This window comes from Neomonachus schauinslandi, chromosome 9, assembly GCF_002201575.2.
Source record: "Neomonachus schauinslandi chromosome 9, ASM220157v2, whole genome shotgun sequence".
NCBI classification, from domain to species: Eukaryota; Metazoa; Chordata; class Mammalia; order Carnivora; family Phocidae; genus Neomonachus; species Neomonachus schauinslandi.
This window is the reverse complement of record NC_058411.1, coordinates 113,456,892-113,479,859: the sequence shown is the minus strand read 5'-3', so window position 1 is coordinate 113,479,859 and position 22,968 is coordinate 113,456,892. Positions and strand designations below refer to the sequence as shown.

At 39.9% G+C, this 22,968-nt stretch overlaps 1 protein-coding gene across 1 annotated transcript in view; it reads right to left on the bottom strand.

The window, feature by feature from the left end:
- The window catches only part of PEAK1 (pseudopodium enriched atypical kinase 1), a 76,661-nt gene that overhangs the window by 34,405 nt on the left and 19,288 nt on the right, over positions 1 to 22,968 (bottom strand). The window contains exon 2 of the mRNA XM_021694063.2: positions 19,016 to 19,209. Within this exon, the coding sequence (XP_021549738.2) occupies positions 19,016 to 19,209 (194 nt within the window). The remainder of the gene's footprint in view (positions 1 to 19,015; positions 19,210 to 22,968) is intronic.

Genomic DNA, 22,968 nt, shown 5'->3' with positions numbered 1-22,968 from the left:
CTTTTATAATGTGTGTACGTATTTTTTTTACACGTCCTCAGAACCTGGCACAGTGTGAGACACGCAGCAGTTGGGCAGTAAGCGGCTGCAAGACTGAAGGACACAGAGTCAGAAGAGTTGCTCATCATTCCAAAATGAAAATGGACAGCCAAGGCAGCAAGGAAATAAAGACAATTAATAGTGGCTTCTCTTCCCAAACAGCAGGATATCATCTCCTGGGAGCTATGGAGATTTCCACACGGGAATCAGAAACGTTGGAATTTTAGATGAAACCAGGAGCATTCCACAGCCCATGCAAATAGGTCAAGCCATTCTCCCACATCTAAAAGTGTTTTGTGTTCTTATTTTTTTCCTCAAGAAAGACAAGTTCTCCTAACTGAATTCCAATCATCAGGGTCAATGTTTTAAAAGCTTGGTATCTTGGCTGTTTTTATTTTAAACTTTTAATCCCGTACATTCCTCTCAAGCCTCTGGGACCAGACACTAAGCTCAGCTTTCAGCAGTCCTGATATAACATCACATACTCTACATTTTTGTGGCATACCAGCTCTCTAAACAGAAAAAAAAAAAAAAAAAGAGATTGTGTTCTAAATCTTGCCTTGCTATAGACTAAAAAAGTTCTTTTGGACAAATATGTTTAACTAAACCACATTCAAACCTTACTTTCCCCTCTTTTTGAGCTTCTTTACTCCATCTCTTTACTCTCTCCCCACTTAAAAATGTCTTTGGACTAACAGAGAAGCCCCTATGTCATGTTCTGAAAAGCAAATGATGAAAGATGGATTAAAAGGGAATAATTTAATGACACTCTGAAGAAGCCAAAGGGTGTTTAAAACTCCTCAGGTAGGAAAATGATTGATATAGGACTCTTAAGACTTACAAGATTAGTATGAAAAGTAGAAAGGAAGTAAGAAAAATATTATTTCTACAGATCAACATTTTGTTTATTTATTTTTAAGACTTATTTATTTATTTTAGAGAGAGGGGAGAGAGAGAGCGAGCTAGTACAAGCAGAAGGGGCAGAGGGAGAGGGAGAGAATCTCCAGCAGACACCCTGCTGAGCACAGAGCCTGACACAGGGCTTGATCCCAGGACCCTGAGGTCATGACCTGAACTGAAATTAAGAGTTGGACGCTTAACTGACTGAGCCACCCAGGCACCCCAAGATCAACATTTTAAAGATGATCACATATTGAAAAACTCAGAACAATAACTCCGTGGTTAGAGAGCACCGCTGAAAGGCAGTACCACTGAAGACACACCAGGGACAGGCCACAGCACGTGTCTGCTTAGGACCTGACAATCATCACAGTCTTGGGGTGCTAGTGAGTAAAGGCACTTAATGACGACACATTTGGACGGGAGCAGAATGCTAAGGAGCATAATTAACTCTTCATTCCCTAAAGACAGGAATGTCATGGGCTCCTACCTAGTTGGTCTCTCTGCCTCCAATTATCTTGTAGTAGCTCCCAGAACAATCTTTTAAAAATCCTGATCATGTCCTTTTATTCAAAAATTTTCAGTTGCTCTCCATTTCCTATAGGTAAAAGATATACTCACTGTGACGTATACATACCATTTATGATCTAGCCTCACTTTTCCACTCTGTCTCATCGCCCCTACTCTGCCCCCTTTCACTCTGTACTTAAGCTACCCTGAGTAATTACCTGTGGTTAATTGAACACTCACTGCTCTCTTAAGCTTTAGGCCTTATACATACTCTTCCTTCTACCTGGAATGTTCTCCCTTGCTTGTCAATCTGGCAAACAACTACCCTTCTTTCAAGCTCTCCTCAAACCCTAAGTGACCCTCTCCTAGACTCCTCCGGGCAGAGGCTTTCATTCAACCTTTAAATATCTGCATCACAGCAACTAGCACACAGGCTCCTAAGAGTCCAGCCCATGTCTGTCTTTCCCAAAGGTCAAGGGTCCTTGAAGACAGCACTGCTATTTCCAGCACCAGGAGATAGTTGGTGTTCGACAAATGTTTGCTGAATGAACGTATTAAAGTTCAAATAAGTGGAACATATTTTTCTACTTAAATTGTAATCTCACCCCTAATTTTTTTCCAGGGCTCATGACAAGTAATATAGATGAGAATAGGAAAAGAGAGGACAAAGGAAGAGACATTCATCTCCAAACTGGGAAATATGCATGGCAGTTTATAAATATAGATGTCACATACCACTGTGCACCAGCCTTGTCAAGTGACTAGGCCACTCACTGGCTAAACCTAGCACTCACTATATCATTTCGTTGCAGCTTAGGAAGAAGGGTCTCACCACAGTCAAATGGAAGCACCAACTGGCAAACCCCAGGGGATATAACTTCATGCCAAATGATAAAATGAAGCTGACCTCCAAAGACCACTTTGCGCCTACCCTCAAATAAAGAGATACACTGACCACTTTAAAGAATGTCAGTGGTGTAGCAGCTGACAGACTCAATTTTTGTAGAATGTCATTTGAAAACCTCTCCAAGAACAGAGATTATTTATTTGGGGGTAAGTTATCTATGTAATTTGAATTCTGTACTCCCCCAACTAATGCTAGTATATGGGAAACTATTTTTAAGTGCAAATGCAGCTAAGTTAAAAGATAGGGACACAGTGTATGATTTCTTTTAAAATAGAAATAATTATATTTTTAGGAAGTACAACAAATGCTCAAACAAATGTTCAAAGCGGTCAATCTCAGTTTTTTTTTCCTTTAAGATCCAGATAATCTAAAAATGTGCAATTCTTTAATCTTTGGTTCAAATCATTAACTTTGACTTGTGTAGAATAATACCTGGCCCATAGAAGTTCCTCAGTAATTATTTGTTGAGTAAATGAACTAATAGTAATGTATCCTTCAGAATGATTTTTTAAAGCTTCTATTTATGATGACATTATTCTATAATTACAACATCAAGGCCAGCAATGTAATGACACTCTTTTAAATACACTCACCCCTTAACATTTTTAAATAGATTTTATTTTTAAGTAATCTCCATACCCAACATGGGGTTCAAATTCACAATCCCAAGATCAAGAGTTGCATGCTCTACTGACTGAGTCAGCCAGGTGCCCCAAACCCCTTAACATTTCACACTGATGATCAACACAATGCCAAAGGAAGTTCTGGTGACAGAAGACTTTCAGGTGTTTTCTTTCAGTGTTTGAAGGGTACAGCCTTAAGAAGATGCTCTAGATAAGTAAGATAAGAAATGTGGAGGGGCACCTGGCTGGCTGGCTCAGTCAGTAGAGTGTGCAACTCTTGATCTTGGGGTTGAAAGTTCCAGCCCCAAGTTAGATATGAAGATTACTTTAAAAAAAAAAAGTAATCTTGGGGCCCCTGGGTGGCACAGTTGGTTAAGTGTCCAATTCTTGGTTCCGGCTCAGGTCATGATCTCAGGATCATGAGATCAAGCCCGGCGACAGGCTCCGAGCTCAGCAAGGAGTCTGCTAAAGTTTCTCTCTCCCTCTTCCTCTGCCCTTCCCTGCGCTTGCTCTCTTTCTCTTTCTCTATCTAAAATAAATAAATAAATCTTAAAAGAGGGGGGCAGAGCAAGATGGCGGAGGAGTAGGAGACCTGGATTTCGTCTCCTCTCAGGAATTCAGCTGGATAGGGATCAAACCATTCTGAACACCTACAAACTCAACAGGAGATCGAAGAAAAGAAGAGCAACAACTCTCTCATCAGAAAAGCGACCACTTTCTGGAAGGTAGGACGTGCGGAGAAGTGAATCCGAGGCGATATTCGGGAGGATAGACGGCGGGGGAGGGGCCTCCGGCGGCCGCTTCTGGCAAGTGATAGAGCCGCGGAGCACAAAATTGGAACTTTTAAAAGTCTGCTCCACTGAGGGACGTCACTCTGGTGGCTAAGCGGGGGGTGGAACCCTCCGGGACAGTGTGGTCTCAGGACCCTCGGGGTCACAGAAAGACCGGGGGTGCCCAAGTGTGGCAGAGCTCCTAGGTATCGGAGCGGGGAAGCCGGCTGCAGAGGCAGAGCCCAGGCGCGGGCTCTCAGCTCGGGGTGGCCATAAACCGTGATCCGCGGCACAGTTGGGCCACTGCTCCTCCAGCAGGGACCCAACAAGCGGCAGATCCGGGGAGACTCACCTTCCTCCCCTGGGAGGAGCCGCGCGGGAGTGCGCCGCAGGGATCTGCTGGGTTTGGAGACTCCACCCGGGGTCGGGTGCCAGAGATAGAAACGCGCGGTCACAGGCCGGGTGAGCACGGAGTGCGGCTGGAGACCGGGGAGACGGGAGTGACTGACGGCTTTTCTCTGGGGGCTCACTGAGAAGCGGGGCCCCGAGTTCTCGGCTCCTCCGCGGCGGAGATTGGGAGGCCGCCATTTTCACTCTCCGCCTCCAAAGCTGTACGGAAAGCTCGCAGGGAACAAAAGCCCCGGAGAGCAAACCCGAGCAGATTACTTAGCCGGGAGGGGGCAAGGGCGGGGCAACTCTGCCTCCGGCAAAGACATTTGGAAACCACGGCAACAGGCCCCTCCCCAGAAGATCAGCGAGAACAGCCAGCCAAGACCAAGTTTGCCCATCAAAGAGAACGGCAGAACTCCAGCTCTAGGGGACTACTGCACATAGAATTCATGGCTTTTTTACCATGATTCTGTAATCTTTCAAAGTTAATTTTTTTTAACTGTTTTTTCTTTTTTTTTTCTTTTTGAATTTTTCTTTTTCCCTTTTTCAACCAACATCTTATCAATCCCTTTTTTAAAAAAAAAAAAAATTTTTATTTTTCATTTTTAGAGTCATATTCTACCCCTTCATAGTAGTTACCCGTATTTTTGGCTTATATATATAAGTTGTTCTCTCTTTAAAATTTTGAGATAGTTTCTTCTAACAGATCAAAATATACCCTAAATCTCTAGTATATGGTGTTTTCTATTCCCCTGCCTGATCACATCCTCTCCCTTTTTTTTTCTTTTTTTAAATCCTCTTCTTTCTTTTTTCAAACAACTTATCAATTCCTTTTATAAAATTTTTTATAATTTCCATCTTTACAGTCATATTCCATCCCTTCATCATATCAACCCTTATTTTTGTACATATATAAGTTTTTCTTTCTTTAAAATTTTGGGAGGCACTTTCTTCTAAAAGACCAAAATACACCCCAGATCTAGTGTGTGGCACTGATCATATTTGATCACATTCTGGTTTTTTTGTTGTTGTTGTTTTGTTTGTTTTTGTTTTTGTTTTTATCTTTATCTTTTTCTTTTTTTTCTTTTTCTTTTTTCTCTCTTTCCCTTCCTTTTCCCACTGCTTCAGGTTTTTTCTGATTTGTTTAGAGTATATTTTCTGGGGACGTTGTTACTCTGCTAGCATTTTGTTCTCTCATTAATCTATTCTCCTCTGCACAAAATGACAAGACGGAAAAAATCACCTCAACAAAAAGAACAAGAGGTAGTACCGACTGCCAGGGACCTACTCAATACGGACATTAGTACGATGTCAGATCTAGAGTTCAGAATCATCACTTTAAAGATACTGGCTGGGCTTGAAAAAAATATGGAAGTTATTAGAGAAACCCTTTCTGGAGAAGTAAAAGAACTAAAATCCAACCAAGTAGAAATCAAAAAGGCTATTAATGAGGTGCAATAAAAAATGGGGGCGCTAACTGCTAGAATAAATGAGGCAGAAGAGAGAATCAGTAATATAGAAGATGAAATGATGGAAAATAAAGAAGCTGAGAAAAAGAGAGATAAACAACTACTGGATCACGAGGGCAGAATTCGAGAGATAAGCGATACCATAAGACGAAACAACATTAGAATAATTGGGATCCCGGAAGAAGAAGAAAGAGAGAGAGGGGCAGAAGGTATAATGGAGCAAATTATAGCAGAGAACTTCCCTAATTTGGGGAAGGAAAAAGGCATGAAAGTCCAGGAAGCACAGAGAACCCCTCTCAAAATCAATAAAAATAGGTCAACACCCCGACATCTAATAGTAAAACTTACGAGTCTCATAGACAAAGAGAAAATCCTGAAAGCAGCTCGGGAGAAGAGATATGTAACCTACAAGGGTAGAAACATTAGACTGGCAACAGACCTATCCACAGAGACCTGGCAGGCCAGAAAGGACTGGCAGGATATATTCAGAGCACTAAATGAGAAAAATATGCAGCCAAGAATACTATATCCAGCTAGGCTCTCACTGAAAATTGAAGGAGAGATAAAAAGCTTCCAGGACAAACAAAAACTAAAGGAATTTGCAAACACAAAACCAGCCCTACAGGAAATACTGAAAGGGGTCCTCTAAGCAAAGAGAGAGCCTAAAAGCAACATAGACCAGAAAGGAACACAGACAATATACGGTAACAGTCACCTTACAGGCAATACAATGGCACTAAATTCCTATCTTTCAATAGTTACCCTGAATGTAAATGGGCTCAATGCCCCAATCAAAAGACACAGGCTATCAGTCTGGATTAAAAAACAAGACCCATCGATATGCTGTCTGCAAGAGACTCATTTTCGACCCAAAGACAGCCCCAGATTGAAAGTGAGGGGGTGGAAAACCATTTACCATGCTAATGGACACCAAAAGAAAGCTGGGGTGGCAATCCTTATATCAGACAAATTAGATTTTAAACCAAAGACTGTAATAAGAGATGAGGAAGGACACTATATCATACTTAAAGGATCTATCCAACAAGAAGATCTAACAATTGTAAATATCTATGCCCCTAACATGGGAGCAGCCAATTATATAAGCCAATTAATAACAAAAGCAAAGAAACACATCGACAACAATACAATAATAGTGGGGGACTTTAACACGCCCCTCACTGAAATGGACAGATCATCTAAGCAAAAGATCAACAAGGAAATAAAGACTTTAAATGACACACTGGACCAAATGGACTTTACAGACATATTCAGAACATTCCACCCCAAAGCAACGGAATACACATTCTTCTCTAGTGCCCATGGAACATTCTCCAGAATAGATCACATCCTAGGTCATAAATCAGGTCTCAACCGGTACCAAAAGATTGGAATCATTCCCTGCCTATTTTCAGACCACAATGCTTTGAAACTAGAGCTCAATCACAAGACAAAAGTCAGAAAGAACTCAAATACATGGAGGCTAAAGAGCATCCTACTGAAGAACGAATGGGTCAACCAGGAAATTAAAGAAGAATTTAAAAAATACATGGAAACCAATGAAAATGAAAACACAACTATTCAAAATCTTTGGGATGCAGCAAAGGCAGTCCTAAGAGGAAAGTATATAGCAATACAAGCCTTTCTCAAGAAGCAAGAAAGGTCTCAAGTATACAACCTAACCCTACACCTAAAGGAGCTGGAGAAAGAACAGCAAATAAAGCCTAAACCCAGTAGGAGAAGAGAAATAATAAAGATCAGAGCAGAAATCAATGAAATAGAAACTAAAAGAACAGTAGAACAGATCAACGAAACTAGGAGCTGGTTCTTTGAAAGAATTAACAAGATTGATAAACCCCTGGCCAGACTTATCAAAAAGAGAAGAGAAATGACCCACATCAACAAAATCATGAATGAAAGAGGAGAGATCACAACCAACACCAAAGAAATACAAACAATTATAAGAACATATTATGAGCAACTCTATGCCAGCAAATTAAATAACCTGGAAGAAATGGATGCATTCCTAGAGATGTACCAACTACCAAAACTGAACCAGGATGAAATAGAAAACCTGAACAGACCTATAACCACTAAGGAAATTGAAGCAGTCATCAAAAATCTCCCAAAAAACAAAAGCCCAGGGCCAGATGGCTTCCCAGGGGAATTCTACCAAACATTTCAAGAAGAATTAATACCTATTCTTCTGAAACTGTTCCAAAAAATAGAAATGGAAGGAAAACTTCCCAACTCATTTTATGAGGCCAGCATTACCTTGATCCCAAAACCAGACAAAGACCCCATCAAAAAGGAGAATTACAGACCAATATCCCTGATGAACATGGATGCAAAAATTCTCACCAAAATACTAGCCAATAGGATCCAACAGTACATTAAAAGGATTATTCACCATGACCAAGTGGGATTTATCCCTGGGCTGCAAGGTTGGTTCAACATCCGCAAATCAATCAATGTGATACAATACATTAACAAAAGAAAGAACAAGAATCATATGATCCTCTCAATAGATGCAGAAAAAGCATTTGACAAAGTACAGCATCCTTTCTTGATCAAAACTCTTCAGAGTATAGGGATAGAGGGTACATACCTCAATATCATAAAAGCCATCTATGAAAAACCTACAGCGAATATCATTCTCAATGGGGAAAAACTGAGAGCTTTCCCCCTATGGTCAGGAACGCGGCAGGGATGTCCACTATCACCACTGCTATTCAACATAGTATTGGAAGTCCTAGCCACAGCAATCAGACAACAAAAAGAAATCAAAGGCATCCAAATTGGCAAGGAAGAAGTCAAACTCTCACTCTTTGCAGATGATATGATACTTTATGTGGAAAACCCCAAAGACTCCACCCCAAAACTGCTAGAACTCATACAGGAATTCAGTAAAGTGGCAGGATATAAAATCAATGCACAGAAGTCAGTGGCATTCCTCTACACCAACAACAAGACAGAAGAAAGAGAAATTAAGGAGTCGATCCCATTTACAATTGCACCCAAAACCATAAGATACCTAGGAATAAATCTAACCAAAGAGACAAAGGATCTGTACTCAGAAAACTATAAAACACTCATGAAAGAAATTGAGGAAGACACAAAGAAATGGAAAAACGTTCCATGCTCATGGATTGGAAGAACAAATATTGTGAAGATGTCAATGCTACCTAGAGCAATCTACACATTCAATGCAATCCCCATCAAAATACCATCCACTTTTTTCAAAGAAATGGAACAAATAATCCTAAAATTTGTATGGAACCAGAAAAGACCCCGCATAGCCAGAGGAATGTTGAAAAAGAAAAGCAAAGCCGGCGGCATCACAATTCCGGACTTCCAGCTCTATGTCAAAGCTGTCATCATTAAGACAGCATGGTACTGGCACAAAAACAGACACATAGATCAGTGGAACAGAATAGAGAGCCCAGAAATGGACCCTCAACTCTATGGTCAACTCATCTTTGACAAAGCAGGAAAGAATGTCCAATGGAACAAAGACAGTCTCTTCAACAAATGGTGTTGGGAAAATTGGATAGCCACATGCAGAAGAATGAAACTGGACCATTTCCTTACACCACACACAAAAATAGACTCCAAATGGTTGAAAGACCTCAATGTGAGACAGGAGTCCATCAAAATCCTAAAGGAGAACACAGGCAGCAACCTCTTTGACCTCAGCCGAAGTAACTTCTTCCTAGAAACATTGCCAAAGGCAAGGGAAGCAAGGGCAAAAATGAACTATTGGGACTTCATCAAGATAAAAAGCTTTTGCAAAGCAAAGGAAACAGTCAACAAAACCAAAAGACAACCGACAGAATGGGAGAAGATATTTGCAAATGACCTATCAGATAAAGGGCTAGTATCCAAAATCTATAAAGAACTCATCCAACTCAACACCCAAAGAACAAAGAATCCAATCAAGAAATGGGCAGAAGACATGAACAGACATTTTTCCAAAGAAGACATCCAAATGGCCAACAGACACATGAAAAAGTGCTCAATATCGCTGGGCATCAGGGAAATCCAAATCAAAACCTCAATGAGATACCACCTCACACCAGTCAGAACGGCTAAAATTAACAAGTCAGGAAATGACAGATGTTGGCGGGGATGCGGAGAAAGGGGAACCCTCCTACACTGTTGGTGGGAATGCAAGCTGGTGCAGCCACTCTGGAAAACTGTATGGAGGTTCCTCAAAAAGTTGAAAATAGAGCTACCATATGATCCAGCAATTGCACTACTGGGTATTTACCCCAAAGATACAAAAGTAGGGATCCGAAGGGGTACGTGCACCCTGATGTTTATAGCAGCAATGTCCACAATAGCCAAACTGTGGAAAGAGCCAAGATGTCCATCAACAGATGAATGGATAAAGAAGATGTGGTATTTATATACAATGGAATATTATGCAGCCATCAAAAGGAATGAGATCTTGCCATTTGCAACGACGTGGATGGAACTGGAGGGTATTATGTTGAGTGAAATAAGTCAAACAGAGAAAGACATGTATCATATGATCTCACTGATATGAGGAATTCTTAACCTCAGGAAACAAACTGAGGGTTGCTGGAGTGGGGGGTGGGGTGGGAAGGATGGGGTGACTGGGTGATAGACACTGGGGAGGGTATGTGCTCTGGTAAGCGCTGTGAATTGTGCAAGACACTTGAATCTCAGATCTGTACCTCTGAAACAAATAATGCAATATATGTTAAGAAAAAAAAAAAAAGAAGAAGAAGAAGGTAGTGGGAGGGGAAGAATGAAGCGGGGGAAATCGGAGGGGTAGACGAACCATGAGAGACGATGGACTCTGAAAAACAAACAGGGTTCTAGAGGGGAGGGGGGTGGGAGGATGGGTTAGCCTGGTGGTGGGTATTGAGGAGGGCGCGTTCTGCATGGAGCACTGGGTGTTATGCACAAACAATGAATCATGGAACACTTCATCTAAAACTAATGATGTAATGTATGGGGATTAACATAAGAATAAAAAAAAAATCTTAAAAGAAAAAAGTAATCTTGTGGGGCTATATAGAAGGAAGCTGAGGTCTGGCTTATATAATTCCTTCCTTAGGAAACCTCTGGATTAAGCCTCATACAGGCATACCTCACTTAATTGCACTTTGCAGATATTGTGGTTGTTTTTTTTAAATAAACTGAAGGTTTATGGCAACGTCTTATCTAGCAAGTCTATCGGTGCCATTTTTCTAACAGCATTTGCTCACTTTGTGTCTCTGTGTCACGTTTTAGTTATTCTTGCAATTTTTCAAAGTTTTTCTTATTATTATATCTGTCATGGTGATTTGTGATGAGTGATATCAGCAGTTTTGTTACTGCTGTAATTTTGCGGGGCACCACAAACCACACCCATATAAAATAGCAAACTTAATCGATAAATGTGTTCTGACTGCCCCACCGACCAGCTGTTCCCTTGTCTTTCTCCCTCTCCTTGGGTCTCCCTATTCCCTGAGACACAACACTATTGAAATCAGGCCAATTAGTAACTTTAAACTGGCCTCTACGTGAAAGGAAGAGTTGCACATCTCTCATTTTAAATCAAAAGCTAGAGGGGCTCCTAGGTGGCTCAGTCAGTTAAGCATCTGACTCTTGGTTTCAGCTCAGGTCATGATCTCAGGGTCCTGGTATTGAGCCCTGTGTTGGGCTACATGCTCAGTGGGGAGTCTACATGAGGATTCTCTCCCCTCTCTCTGCCCCTCTCCCTGTTTGTGCTCTCTCTCTGAAATAAATAACTAAATCTTTTTTAAAAAACCAAAAGCTAGAAATAATTAAGCCTACTGAGGAAGGTATATTGAAAACTGAGGTAGGCTGAAAGCTAGACCTCTTACACCAGTTAGCCAAGATGTGAAGGCAAAGGAAAAGTTCTTGAAGGAAATTAAAAGTGCCACTCCAGTGAACACACAAATGACAAGAAAGTGGAACCATCTTATTTCTGATACAAAGAAAGTTTTAGTGGTCTGAAAAAAAGACCAAATCAGCCACAACATTCCCTTCAACCAAGGACTAATTCAGAGCAAAGCCCTAACTCTTTTCAATTCTATGAAGGCTAAGAGGTGAGGAAGCTGCAGAAGAAAAGTTGGAAGCTAGCAGAGGTTGGTTCATGAGGTTTAAGAAAAGAAGCCATCTCCATAACATGAAAATGTGAGGTGAAGAAGCAAGTGTTGATGTAGAAGCTGCAGTATGTTATCCAGACAATCCAGCTAAGATAATTAATGAAGGTGGCTACAGTAAACAACCAGATTTTCCATGTAGATGAAACAGTCTTAGAGTAGAAGAAAATGCAATCTCAGACTTTCATAGCTAGAGAGGAGAAGTCAATGGGTGCCTCAACGCTTGCAAGGGGAGGCTGACTCTCTTGTTAGGGGCTAATGCAGCTGGTGACTGTAAGCCGGAGCCAGTGCTCATTCACCAGTCCAAAAACCCTAACGGCCTTAAGAATTAAGCTAAATTACCTCTGCCTGTGTTCTCTAAATGGAACAGCAAAGCCTGGATGACAGCATATCTGTTTATAATATGTTACTGAATATTTTAAGCCTGCTGTTTTGATCTACTGCTCAGGAAAAAAGAAATTCCTTTCAAAATATTACTACTTGTTGACAATGTACCTGGTCACCCAAGAGTTCTAATGGAGGTGTACAAGATTAATGTTGTTTTCATGTGTGCTAAAACGACAACCGTTCTGCAAGCCATGGATCAAGGAGTCATTTTGACTTTCAAGTCTTGTTATTTAAGAAATACATTTTGCAAGGCTACAGCTGCCATAGATAGTGATTCCCCTATGGATCTGGACAAAGTCAACTGAAAACCTTCTGGAAAGGATTTACTTTTCTGGATGCCATTAAGAACATTTCTGATTTGGGCGCCTGGGTGGCTCAGTCGGTTAAGTGTCTGCCTTCGGCTCAGGTCATGATCCCGGAGTTCCTGGATCGAGCTCCACATGGGGCTCCCTGCTCAGCGGGGAGTCTGCTTCTCCCTCTGCCCCTCACCCTGCTCGTGCTCTCTCTCTCTCTCTCATAAATAAAATTATTAAAAAAAAACCATTTCTGATTCAAGGGAAGAGGTCAAAATACCAACATTAACAGGAGTTTGGAAGAAGTGGATTCCAGTCCACATGGAGGTCTTTGAGGGGTTCCAGACTTGCATGAAGGAAGTAACTGCAGATGTGGTGGAAATAAGAAGAGAACTGGAATTAGAAGTGGAGCCTGAAGGGGCATCTGGGTGGCTTAGTAGGTAAAGTGTCCAATTCTTGGTTTCAGCTCAGGTTGTGATCTCAGGGTCATGGATCGAGCCCCACATCAGGCTCTGCACTAGCAGGGAGTCTGCTTGAGATTCTCTCCTTCTGCTCCTCCCCCCATTCGTGCCTGTTCTTGCTCTCTTTTTAGTAAATAAATAAATCTTAAAAAAAAAAAAAGAAGTGGAGCCTGAAGATGGGACTGAACTGATGCAATCTCATGATAGAACTTTTAACAGATGAGGAGTTGCTTCTTAGGGGTGAGCAAAGAATGTCGTTTCTTGAGATGGAAACTGCTCCCGGTGAAGATGCTGTGCAGATTGTTGAAATGACAACAAAGGATTTAGAATATGACATACAGTTAGTTGAAAAAGCAGAGGCAGGGTTTGAGAAGATCGGCTCCAGTTCTGGAAGTTCTACTGTGGGTAAAATGCCATCAAACAGCATCACATGCTACAGAGAAGTTGTTGGTGAAAAGAAGAGTCAATTGATACAGCAAACTGCACTGTTGACTTATTTTAAGAAATTGCCACAGCCACCCTAGCCTTCAGACCCTGATCAGTCAGCAGCCAGCATCATCTAGGCAAGACCCTCTACCAGTAAAAGGATTAAGAGTCACTGAAAGCTTAGCATTTTTTAGCAGTAAAGTATCTCTTAATTAAGATATGTATATTGTCTTTTAGATATAATGCTATTGCACATTTAACAGACTACAGTATAGTGATAAACATAAATTGTACATGCACTGGGAAACCAAAAAATTAATTTGATTTGCTTTATGGTAGTATTTGCTTTACTGTGGAGGTCTGGAACCGAACCCGCAACATCTCTGGGGTATGCCTGGATCAGAATAAAAAACCCAGCCGATTAATGGAACACATAAACTGGGATCTGAAATTTTCCTATATGAATTTTCCTGAGGGCTTAACTTCCCTAATCTGGGAATCTTATAAAGTCAAATGTGAAAGTCACTTTGGCTAACTCATTCAAACATGTTCTTAGTACCTACCGCATGTTTTAGATAATGTGCTAGGTTGTAGGCACACAGAAAGAGAGGAAAGCCAAGAATCTGCAAATGGAGACTTGATAGATATTTCTAAAAAGTAACATCAAGAGTACTCAGTTACAAAGTGAATGAAGGAGAGCTAAAGTCACCGACTTATTTCTAACACAGTAAAAGTTATTACAAGCTCCTGATTTTAGCAGGCTGATAAAGTAGTCAGGTGTGCCACATAAAAAACTAGCAATATTTCTTCTAGACATCTTGAGATAGACATAGAAATGTGGGGAAAATGTTGAAGATCTGATTGAAAAAACATTCTATCACTTCTTTGGGAAGTCATTTTGGGTGGCTGATACCCTGCTAAATTCAGTTTGGGGTTGATTAAGATGTTCTCGATCAGGGTTTGTTCAGTGACCTCAAATCACCATCACCCAGAGTAAAATCATCATTTTTCTTTTTTTTTTTTTAAAGATTTTATTTATTTATTTATTTGAGAGAGAGAGAGAGAGAGAGAAACAGCATGAGAGGGGATAGGGTCAGAGGGAGAAACAGGCTCCCCGCCGAGCCGGGAGCCCGATGCGGGACTCGATCCCAGGACTCCGGGATCATGACCTGAGCCGAAGGCAGTCGCTTAACCAACTGAGCCACCCAGGCGCCCAAATCATCATTTTTCAAGTTGCATAAAGACCAATATAATTTTTGTGCCCATAGTAGACAATACAAATCCCTCAAATAACCGATTCTTTAAAGCAGTGCTGTCCAACAGAACTCTCTGTGACAACAGAAATGTTCTATATATGCATGTCCAATGCAGTAGTTACTAGCCACCTGGGGCTACTGAGCATTTGAAATGTTGCTAGTGAGACTAAGACACTGAATTTTTATTTATACTCTAATGAATTTAAATGTAAATAGCCAGCTGTGGCTAGTGGGTACCGACTGTATAGGATAGTGCAGCTCTAGAATCTAATAATGAACCCAGTTTAAACAAAATACAGTTTGCTTTATTTGTGTTAAGGAGAAGAAAAAAACCACTTGAATTAACCCTGGAGAATGATCTCTAGGGTAAAAAGAAATGGTTTTAGGGTATGGTTTTCATAAGTCAGTAGCTTTTTGAGGGAATGGTTGAATCACGACAGCTTTTGTTATACCACAGTGGAGTAATGATGCTGTTATCAAGGGTAGAAGTCTAACGGGAGGTTCTGCAGTTGGGTAATCAAGGCCTATTCCAACTGAGTTTTTTTTTCTTTTAACTTACTAGTTTTCAGAACTATCTAAGAAGGGTGGGAACTACAAAACAAATCCAAACTATGTCCCTTTGTTTTGCTATAAGTAGCAGACCTTGGGGTCCTATATCCTGTATCATATTCACAACTTCAGTCTTTAGTTGTGCAGGCAACCCACAACTTTTTGAATTTATATTTTTTTGTTCTGCTTATTCAACATTTCTTTTCTTTTTTTTTTTTTAAGATTTGAGAGAGAGAGAGTGCGCACATGCGCATGAGCGGGAGAAGGAGCAGAGGGAGAGGGACAAGCAGACTCCACGCTGAGCACGGAGCCTGACGCAAGACTCCATCCCACGACCCTGAGATCATGACTGGAGCCGAAACCAAGGGTTGCACACTTAACCAACTGAGCCACCCAGGCGCCCCTCAACATTTCTAATAAACATTTTAAATTATTTCCACTTTATTCTATATTTTCTGGCTAACACATCAAACATATTTGAAGGAGCAAATCTTTGGGAAGAAATAAAGGCACTTCATAATTATCAAGCACTTCTATATACCAAGTTCTTCTTTTACCATCAGCCCTACAAAGCAGATGTTACTATTCCCTCATTACAGAAGAGGAAATTGAAGCTCAGGCATGCTAAATAGCTGAACTACAATCATACAGGTGGACAATGACATAGCTACCATATGAACCAAAATCTGGTTGATCCCTCAAACTTATGTTTTTTTTCTACTATATTACACTACCTCCTACATTCACTTTACAATGTAATTTTCAGAAATAAATTCCACAGTAAAAATAATGGTAATCCTTAACTTTCCTCCCTCAATTTCTTCCACTGGTCTGTCCATCCATTCTCTGCCTCATTTGATAAAGAAAGAGAAGAAAGAAAAAAAGAAAAGGAAAAAAAGAAAGAAAGAAAGAAAAGAAAAAGAAAAAACAAGAAAGAATGTGGTATTTATAGAACAGTTTTAGACTATTTAAAAGAATCTAAAGCTATTACATTAACAAGTATTGCTTCCTTTCAGTTTTTAAACATACAGATTTTTAAATAATAATCTCCCAGGACTTTAAATCACAAGAAATTACCCAAAGGGATAGTTTAAAATTTCCTGCAAATGATTTATTGAAAAAGGTAATTTCCAAAAGCCATCTAAAATACCTGTTTTACTAGGAAAAAAACAAGAACAAAACAAAAAATTAAAAACCCCTCAGTTGTAGAACTCTTGGCATCAACCCTATTACTTAGTTTTTATTTTATTCACATAGTAAAACCTTCCCAAAGAAGCAACTAACCAGGTGTCATACCCTATGCAATCAAGTACAGCCACATAAGCACTTAAGGAAAACAAGGCAACATTTTATGAGCATCACATACTTTTAAGAGTAAAGCAATAGGTAGAAAAAGAGCTATTTTTCTGATGGGGCATCTATAACATAGTATATTTTTTGTGTTCTAAGTAATCGTAATCTTTTGAAAAAAGTCTTAAATTTTGTGTCTCAATGCAGATGACTTAAAAAAAATGGGAGACAGCTCCAGTCCTTCAGTATTTTACAAGAATTTAGGGGTTATGATCATTATAGTCATGGTTAAGACTGACAGGGTTCCAATCTTGGTGCAATCCTTACTGGTTCTGTGACTTTGGGCAAGGCACTCTGACTCACTTTCCTCATCTGATAAATGGGGATAAAAATTCCTAAGGTTGTTGGGAGGATTAAATGAGTTAATATTATGTGAGGCCTTAGAATATTCATGGAAGTAATGCTCTATTTTTTCTAATTATCTACATAACTGAGAAGACAAATATGATAAAATAATTAACTGATGTTGGCTGATGGTTTTTTGAAGGAGTTTTTTAAATTTTTAAGTAATCTCTACACCCAATGTGGGGTTTGAACTTACAACCCCAAGATCAAGAGTTGCATGCTCTACTGACTGAGCCAGCTAGGCACCCCAGCTGATGGATATTTTTTAAAGAGATGCCATAAGATGCCATATAATCAGTAATAATTAGTGATATATTTTACAGAGGACATCACAAAAGAAATGTTGGTGCAATAAGAATGTCTGAAAGATATACTGATATATTATGCTGAGAGTATATTATAGTAAATAAACAATAGTTTTTGCATCTTATAAGATGCTTCATAAAATATAAAAGAATGGGAGCAGTTGAGTAAGCTGTTTGACTATAATTCCAACTGGAAAATGGTATCCAAGATGGTTGCTTGGGTAAACTGTAGTATGGTCTCCCCAACACACAGATCACATAAGGCTTCTAGAACTTAGAATGGAAGTCTTTTCCTTACAGGATGTATTTTCAACTGCATGTGGATTGTTATGATGAGTTTCCCAAAAGAACATATTAGAGCATTTCTCCTACAGTATTACTTCAACCTTTTTGCCTTCTTAGGGACTCCTTTATTTCCAAGTACACTAGCTGATCTTAGAATAATTTTTCCTTACTATAACTCGATGAAGGGAAAAGACAAAAAAGAGATGAGAAATGAGGCAGAAGAATGCTTTGATATTATATGCCACTGATTTCCAAACAGGTGTTAAGAGTTGGTCAGAGTTCATAAGGATTTAGTTAGTGCTGTGCATGTGGTAGTCCAACTCATGCTACTCACCTCTCTCCTGACTTCATGGGAGAACGGCAATGAGAAATCCTTATCTAGCCCAAGGCTTTGTTTTTCAGAAGAAAACTATGAGACACTCAAGGAAGGAAGATAGATGGAAAGTCACTGGGTACTCAAGGAAGGAGAGTGAAGATGATTGGAAAACTGAAGAGTCTTTGCACTGGCAGAGACCTTAGAGGTAACTTGGTCCTGCCCTCTTTGTACTGTAGGATTCCTTTTCATTGCATCTCTGAGAGATGGCCCTTCAGCCTCTGCCTAAACACCACAATAAATGAGATCTTACTTCTTTGAGTCTGCTTGCTCCAAGCCAGAAATCTGAGATATATCATAGATTTTCACATCAAATTAACTACTAAGCCTTATGTATTTTGCCTCTTAAATTTGTTTACTGCTCCCCCTCCCACTATCTTAGTTGAGGCCTTTCTCATCTCCCTACATGGTCCTGCCAAAGTATCCAACTACCAGATTTCAGGCTACCAAATACTTCACCTCTAATCCATCCTCTCGTGGTAGCCTGTAAAGTGGATGTTCTAAAACACAAATCTCATCAACATTATTCCTCTGCTTAAAACCTTTTGATGGGTTACTATCACAAAGAGCAAAAAAGTCTAAGGTTTTAGCTTGAAATGCATGATCTTGTCTAACTCTTCAGTTCATATTTTAGCAACACTAAATTGTTGTGGTATCCACAGGCACTGTGCTGTTTTGCATTTCCATGCTTTCACTCAGGTTGCTGCCTTGGGTTGGAATACTCTTTCTTCCCTCTGTCAACCAGATAAATCAGTTTAGGAATTATCTTCTGGAAGGCATCTTTTGACACCCTGTTGTGTATAATATAAAAAATATTCCATGTGTATATCACTGCATTTATAATACTGAAATCCTCCCGGTGAGTCCCTCAAGCAGGGACCATGTCACACCCTTAGCACATGGCACAGGACTCATGGTAGCAAGTGTTCAATATATATTCCTAGTAAACACCAGGACTGTTTCTGAGGTGAATTAAAAGTTATGGCTCCACACCCAGTGTTGTATGGAAGTGCTGAATCACTATGTTGTATACCTGAAACTTCTATTGTGCTGTATGTTAACTAACTGGAATTAAAAAAAAAAACAACTTAAAAAAGAAAAAAAAGAAAATTTATGGCTCCCGTTGTCCAACTTTTGCTCCATGCAGCAAAAAAAACCATCTCTAAAGAGAAATACAGCATTTGGATAGTGCCTAAAAAGGCAAAGTTTAAATACTATTTATATGACATTTTTTACTTACCTAAATTGCTGTAGGTTGCACTACAGGGATTCAGGTCGATAGTATCTGAAACGTCTTCTTTTTCCTCTTCCCTTTCCAGTTCGGGTAGAGGTAACGCTGCTGGGACGGAAGGGCAGCCTCCGTCATCTTGCCTCACAACAACAGATCTTGGATCCCACGGAGAAAAGTCCTCTGTCGCTTCCTGGGTCTTGGGACTGAAACAAATCAGATTGTGGTCACAGTGGCATTCAAAAGTCTTACTAAAATTTAGATTTATGGAAGACATTTACTTGCCCAAAATGGAAACAACTAGCCCCAGAGTCACAGCAATAAGGCCTAAAATACTTGTCTGAATACAGGGCAGTCCTTCGTATAGACTGATCCTTCTATTTATCTTGATTCATACATACTGAGAATCCAGTTTGGTAGAGGAGGTACAGTAAGCTCAGAAGGAAGCTTGAGAATAAGAAGGTAAGAAGTGAAACTTGTTTAGGCAAGAGGTGATGATGGTAGTGGTGGAGAAGGGTGAATGCTGAACTGGTCAAAGACAAAATACACATGTGCTTAGTAAAGTATTTAGCATACTTACTATACTATAGTACTGTAATATCAAATAATTTACTATATAAACTTTATTTAGTATATAGTATTTACTACATGCTGAAGTATTTAGTAAAGGATCAGGAATAAAGTTGAGATTAGACTAAATAAGGAGGTTAAGCAATTGCTTTAGTAGGTAAACTGAGGCCAGGAAAGTCTTGTTGCCAGGAGGACAGAATCATTAACCTTTGCCTGCATGCATGCAGCAGGCAAAGTGAATGGAAATGAAAGTTCTGCATTCTAGTTAATCTTATCTATTAAAATGAATCTGAAAGATCCTGTTGGCCACATACCATAATGTGGCATCCATACTACTTTGTGCTTCCAATCTTGTTTCACTGCTGCCTGCTCATTTGCTTATAGCTATCTCCTCCAGTCTTCCCCACGTCCCATCCCGCCTGAACTGTCAATTCTGTTGCTATAAGTACAAGGGGATGGAATGGTCATTAAATGTTGGCAGAGAAAACTAGCCTAGTTAGAAAATCTCATGGGCTAGCCAACAAAATAAATTCGAAATCAGGCATCTTTAATGGTTTCTGAAAGTGTTCTTAGACTGTCACACACTCACCAACCCTCCTTCCTAGTTGTTTTCTGTTTTTGTTTATTTTTAAAGATTTTATTTATTTATTTGACAGAGAGAGAGCAAGAGCAGGAACACAAGCAGGGGGAGTGGGAGAGGGAGAAGCAGGCTTCCCGCAGAGCAGGGAGCCCGATGCGGGGCTTGATCCCAGGACCCTGAGATCACGACCTGAGCCGAAGGCAGACGCTTAATGACTGAGCCACCCAGGTGCCCCAGTTTTTTGTTTTTTTAAATGTGGGCAAAGAGAAAGAAGCAAACATCTTATACTATTACATGTTATTTCTGGATTTTCGATTGGCATGATGACATTTACAAGTTTCTTTAAAAGTGGTACTTTGTTTGATCATGTGTCATCAGAACATATATCACCTGTGGATTTGAGGGTGTAGATCTGAAGAAGGAGTACCTTCTTATCAATCTTTCATTATGGAAATTATGCATGTGTCTGAACAGAAAAATAAGCCTTGAAGTCTGCTTGATATACAACTTCAAAAATACTCTTTCAAAGCTGGCAGAGCCAGAGGTCTCTCTATGCTGGGAGTGAGCAATGAGCTGGAGGTTCCTTTCTGGTATCTGGCTCTCGAGGACAGTGGTAAGGTGGAAAGGAACCACTCCACTAGCAGCCAATAGGGTGCTTTATGTAAAGGAGGCCTCACACAGTAAAGCATGCTGCCTCTTAATGGGCTGCCCTAGGTCATCAACCTGAAAGAAGGGCTCCAAAACAAAACTGGTTTCTCATAATATGGAGCATTATAAAATCAAGGTAAGAAGGGGCCTTTACTTCCCTGCATTAGCAAAGACAAAGCAAAGTGACACTTCTGAGACCCTCTCAGACACCACTTAGTGTCAAGACTGTAGATCACTGAGTAGTTTATCAACAAGCTTCAGAAGGAAATTGATCTTTATTGGGCAGAAGTTAATGTAAGCCATTTCTGATTTCAAAGTACAAGTATACATATAAATATATAAAGTGACATTCTCTTATTTTAATATTTTAAAGAAATATTTAATATTTTAAAGAAACTTGTTGAGAGGTTTCCTAAAATGCTGTTTTTAAGCTCCTAACCTATGCAAGCTTGCTCTTGCCTTTTCTCTTCCCCCAATCTCCTCATTATTACTAAAAGACAGCTTTCTTTTCCATTATCAAAAGGGATTGGTAAAGATTGGTTCAGAAACCATGACTACCCTCCCCTGTCTGTTTTCCTCCCAAGCAATGGGCTATTTACCATGAGCCTCAGCTATCGCGAAACCCATTGAAAGAGGTGCTGCTATTAAACCATGAGGAATTCCCTGGGCCTGCTCCCCACATACATGAAACACAGCTCTGTGCTCCTAAGGGCTTCTCAAAACAAAATACGGATGCTAAAAAGCAAGAAATGTTGAAGACTCACCCACTGTACTCACTCATACAATTCCCCATTAAACGATATTCTATAGGGCCTCCTTTGGTCTGTTAATCATGTTCTGAAGCTCTGATGTACCAGAGATCCCACTGAGCTCAGAAGGACTATAAGTTGGGTAAGATACAAGTTTCGAATTCTGCACCTTAATATCATCTACTGCACCTTGACCTTTACCTTAGGGGTTTGGTCTGGGAAATGTGCCAAACTACCTCTGGGAGGCAAAGTGAAAACTAGTTTTATTAACTCTTTCAGGATCAGGGCAGGACAACCTATATTCCACATAAAGATTAGTTTTCATAAGCACATTTTAAATAAGTACACTGGTATGTTAAGTCACCAATTAAAATAATCATCAACTATAAAGAACTATGGAAAGAGAGCTGATGAAAGTAAAATCACAAGGAATTGCAAATGGATGCTAGGATGTTTAATCAGCAGTGACAGCAGAGTCTAAAAGGAAGAATTTTTAAAGAAAAATTCATCAATGATATGTCACGTCTCGATGCTTGAGGGAGGAACAGCTCTTTGTATGATGAAAATGGTAAAAGAGAGATGGGAAAGGGAGAGGATTTGAGAGTTCAAGCTTAGATGTGGGAACATGCTATGGCTAAAAAATGAAAAAGAACTGAGAACAGCATCGGAGAAGGTTGACTCAGTCACTATTATCAATAGACAAATTGTCTAGGAAGAAAGAAGGAAGGAAAATCTGACAATTTATCTAAGGCATATTAATTTTTTAAGGGAATATAATTTTTTTTTAAAGAGAGAGAAAGACAGCAAGAGAGGGAACACAAGCAGGGGGAGTGTGAGAGGGAGAAGCAGGCTTCCCGCAGAGCAGAGAGCCCGATGTGGGGCTCGATCCCAGGATCCCGGGATCGTGACCTGAGCCTAAGGCAGACGCTTAACGACTGAGCCACCCAGGCGCCCTGGGAATATAATTTTTGACCTTTGATTTTTGGTGCCATATTTAGATATGAAATCAGAAAACCCTCCCAAATAATAAAATGACACTTTTCAAATACAGACTTTATCTCCTAACAAAGTGGTTTACCACCAATATTTCATCGAGAAATGTTTAAGATAATGGAGAAAACACCAAAATGGGAATTTGAGAACCCAGCTCTGATTCCCTATTCTTTGATCATCTGTACAAACTAGAGGACAGCATCAGGAAGGAGATCATGAACAAAATGAAAACTTCCCCCTCATCTATGAGACAGAGGGTTAAAAAAAATCTTTAAAATGAAATTACAAGAAAGCTACTAGAATTTCCAATACACACTATCTTAGCCCATCTTGAAATAACAAATATGACAAGGATAACTAGATTTTTTTCAGGTAAGTACAATTTGATATTCATTGATATTCTGTTTTATAAACAGAACTGTTAA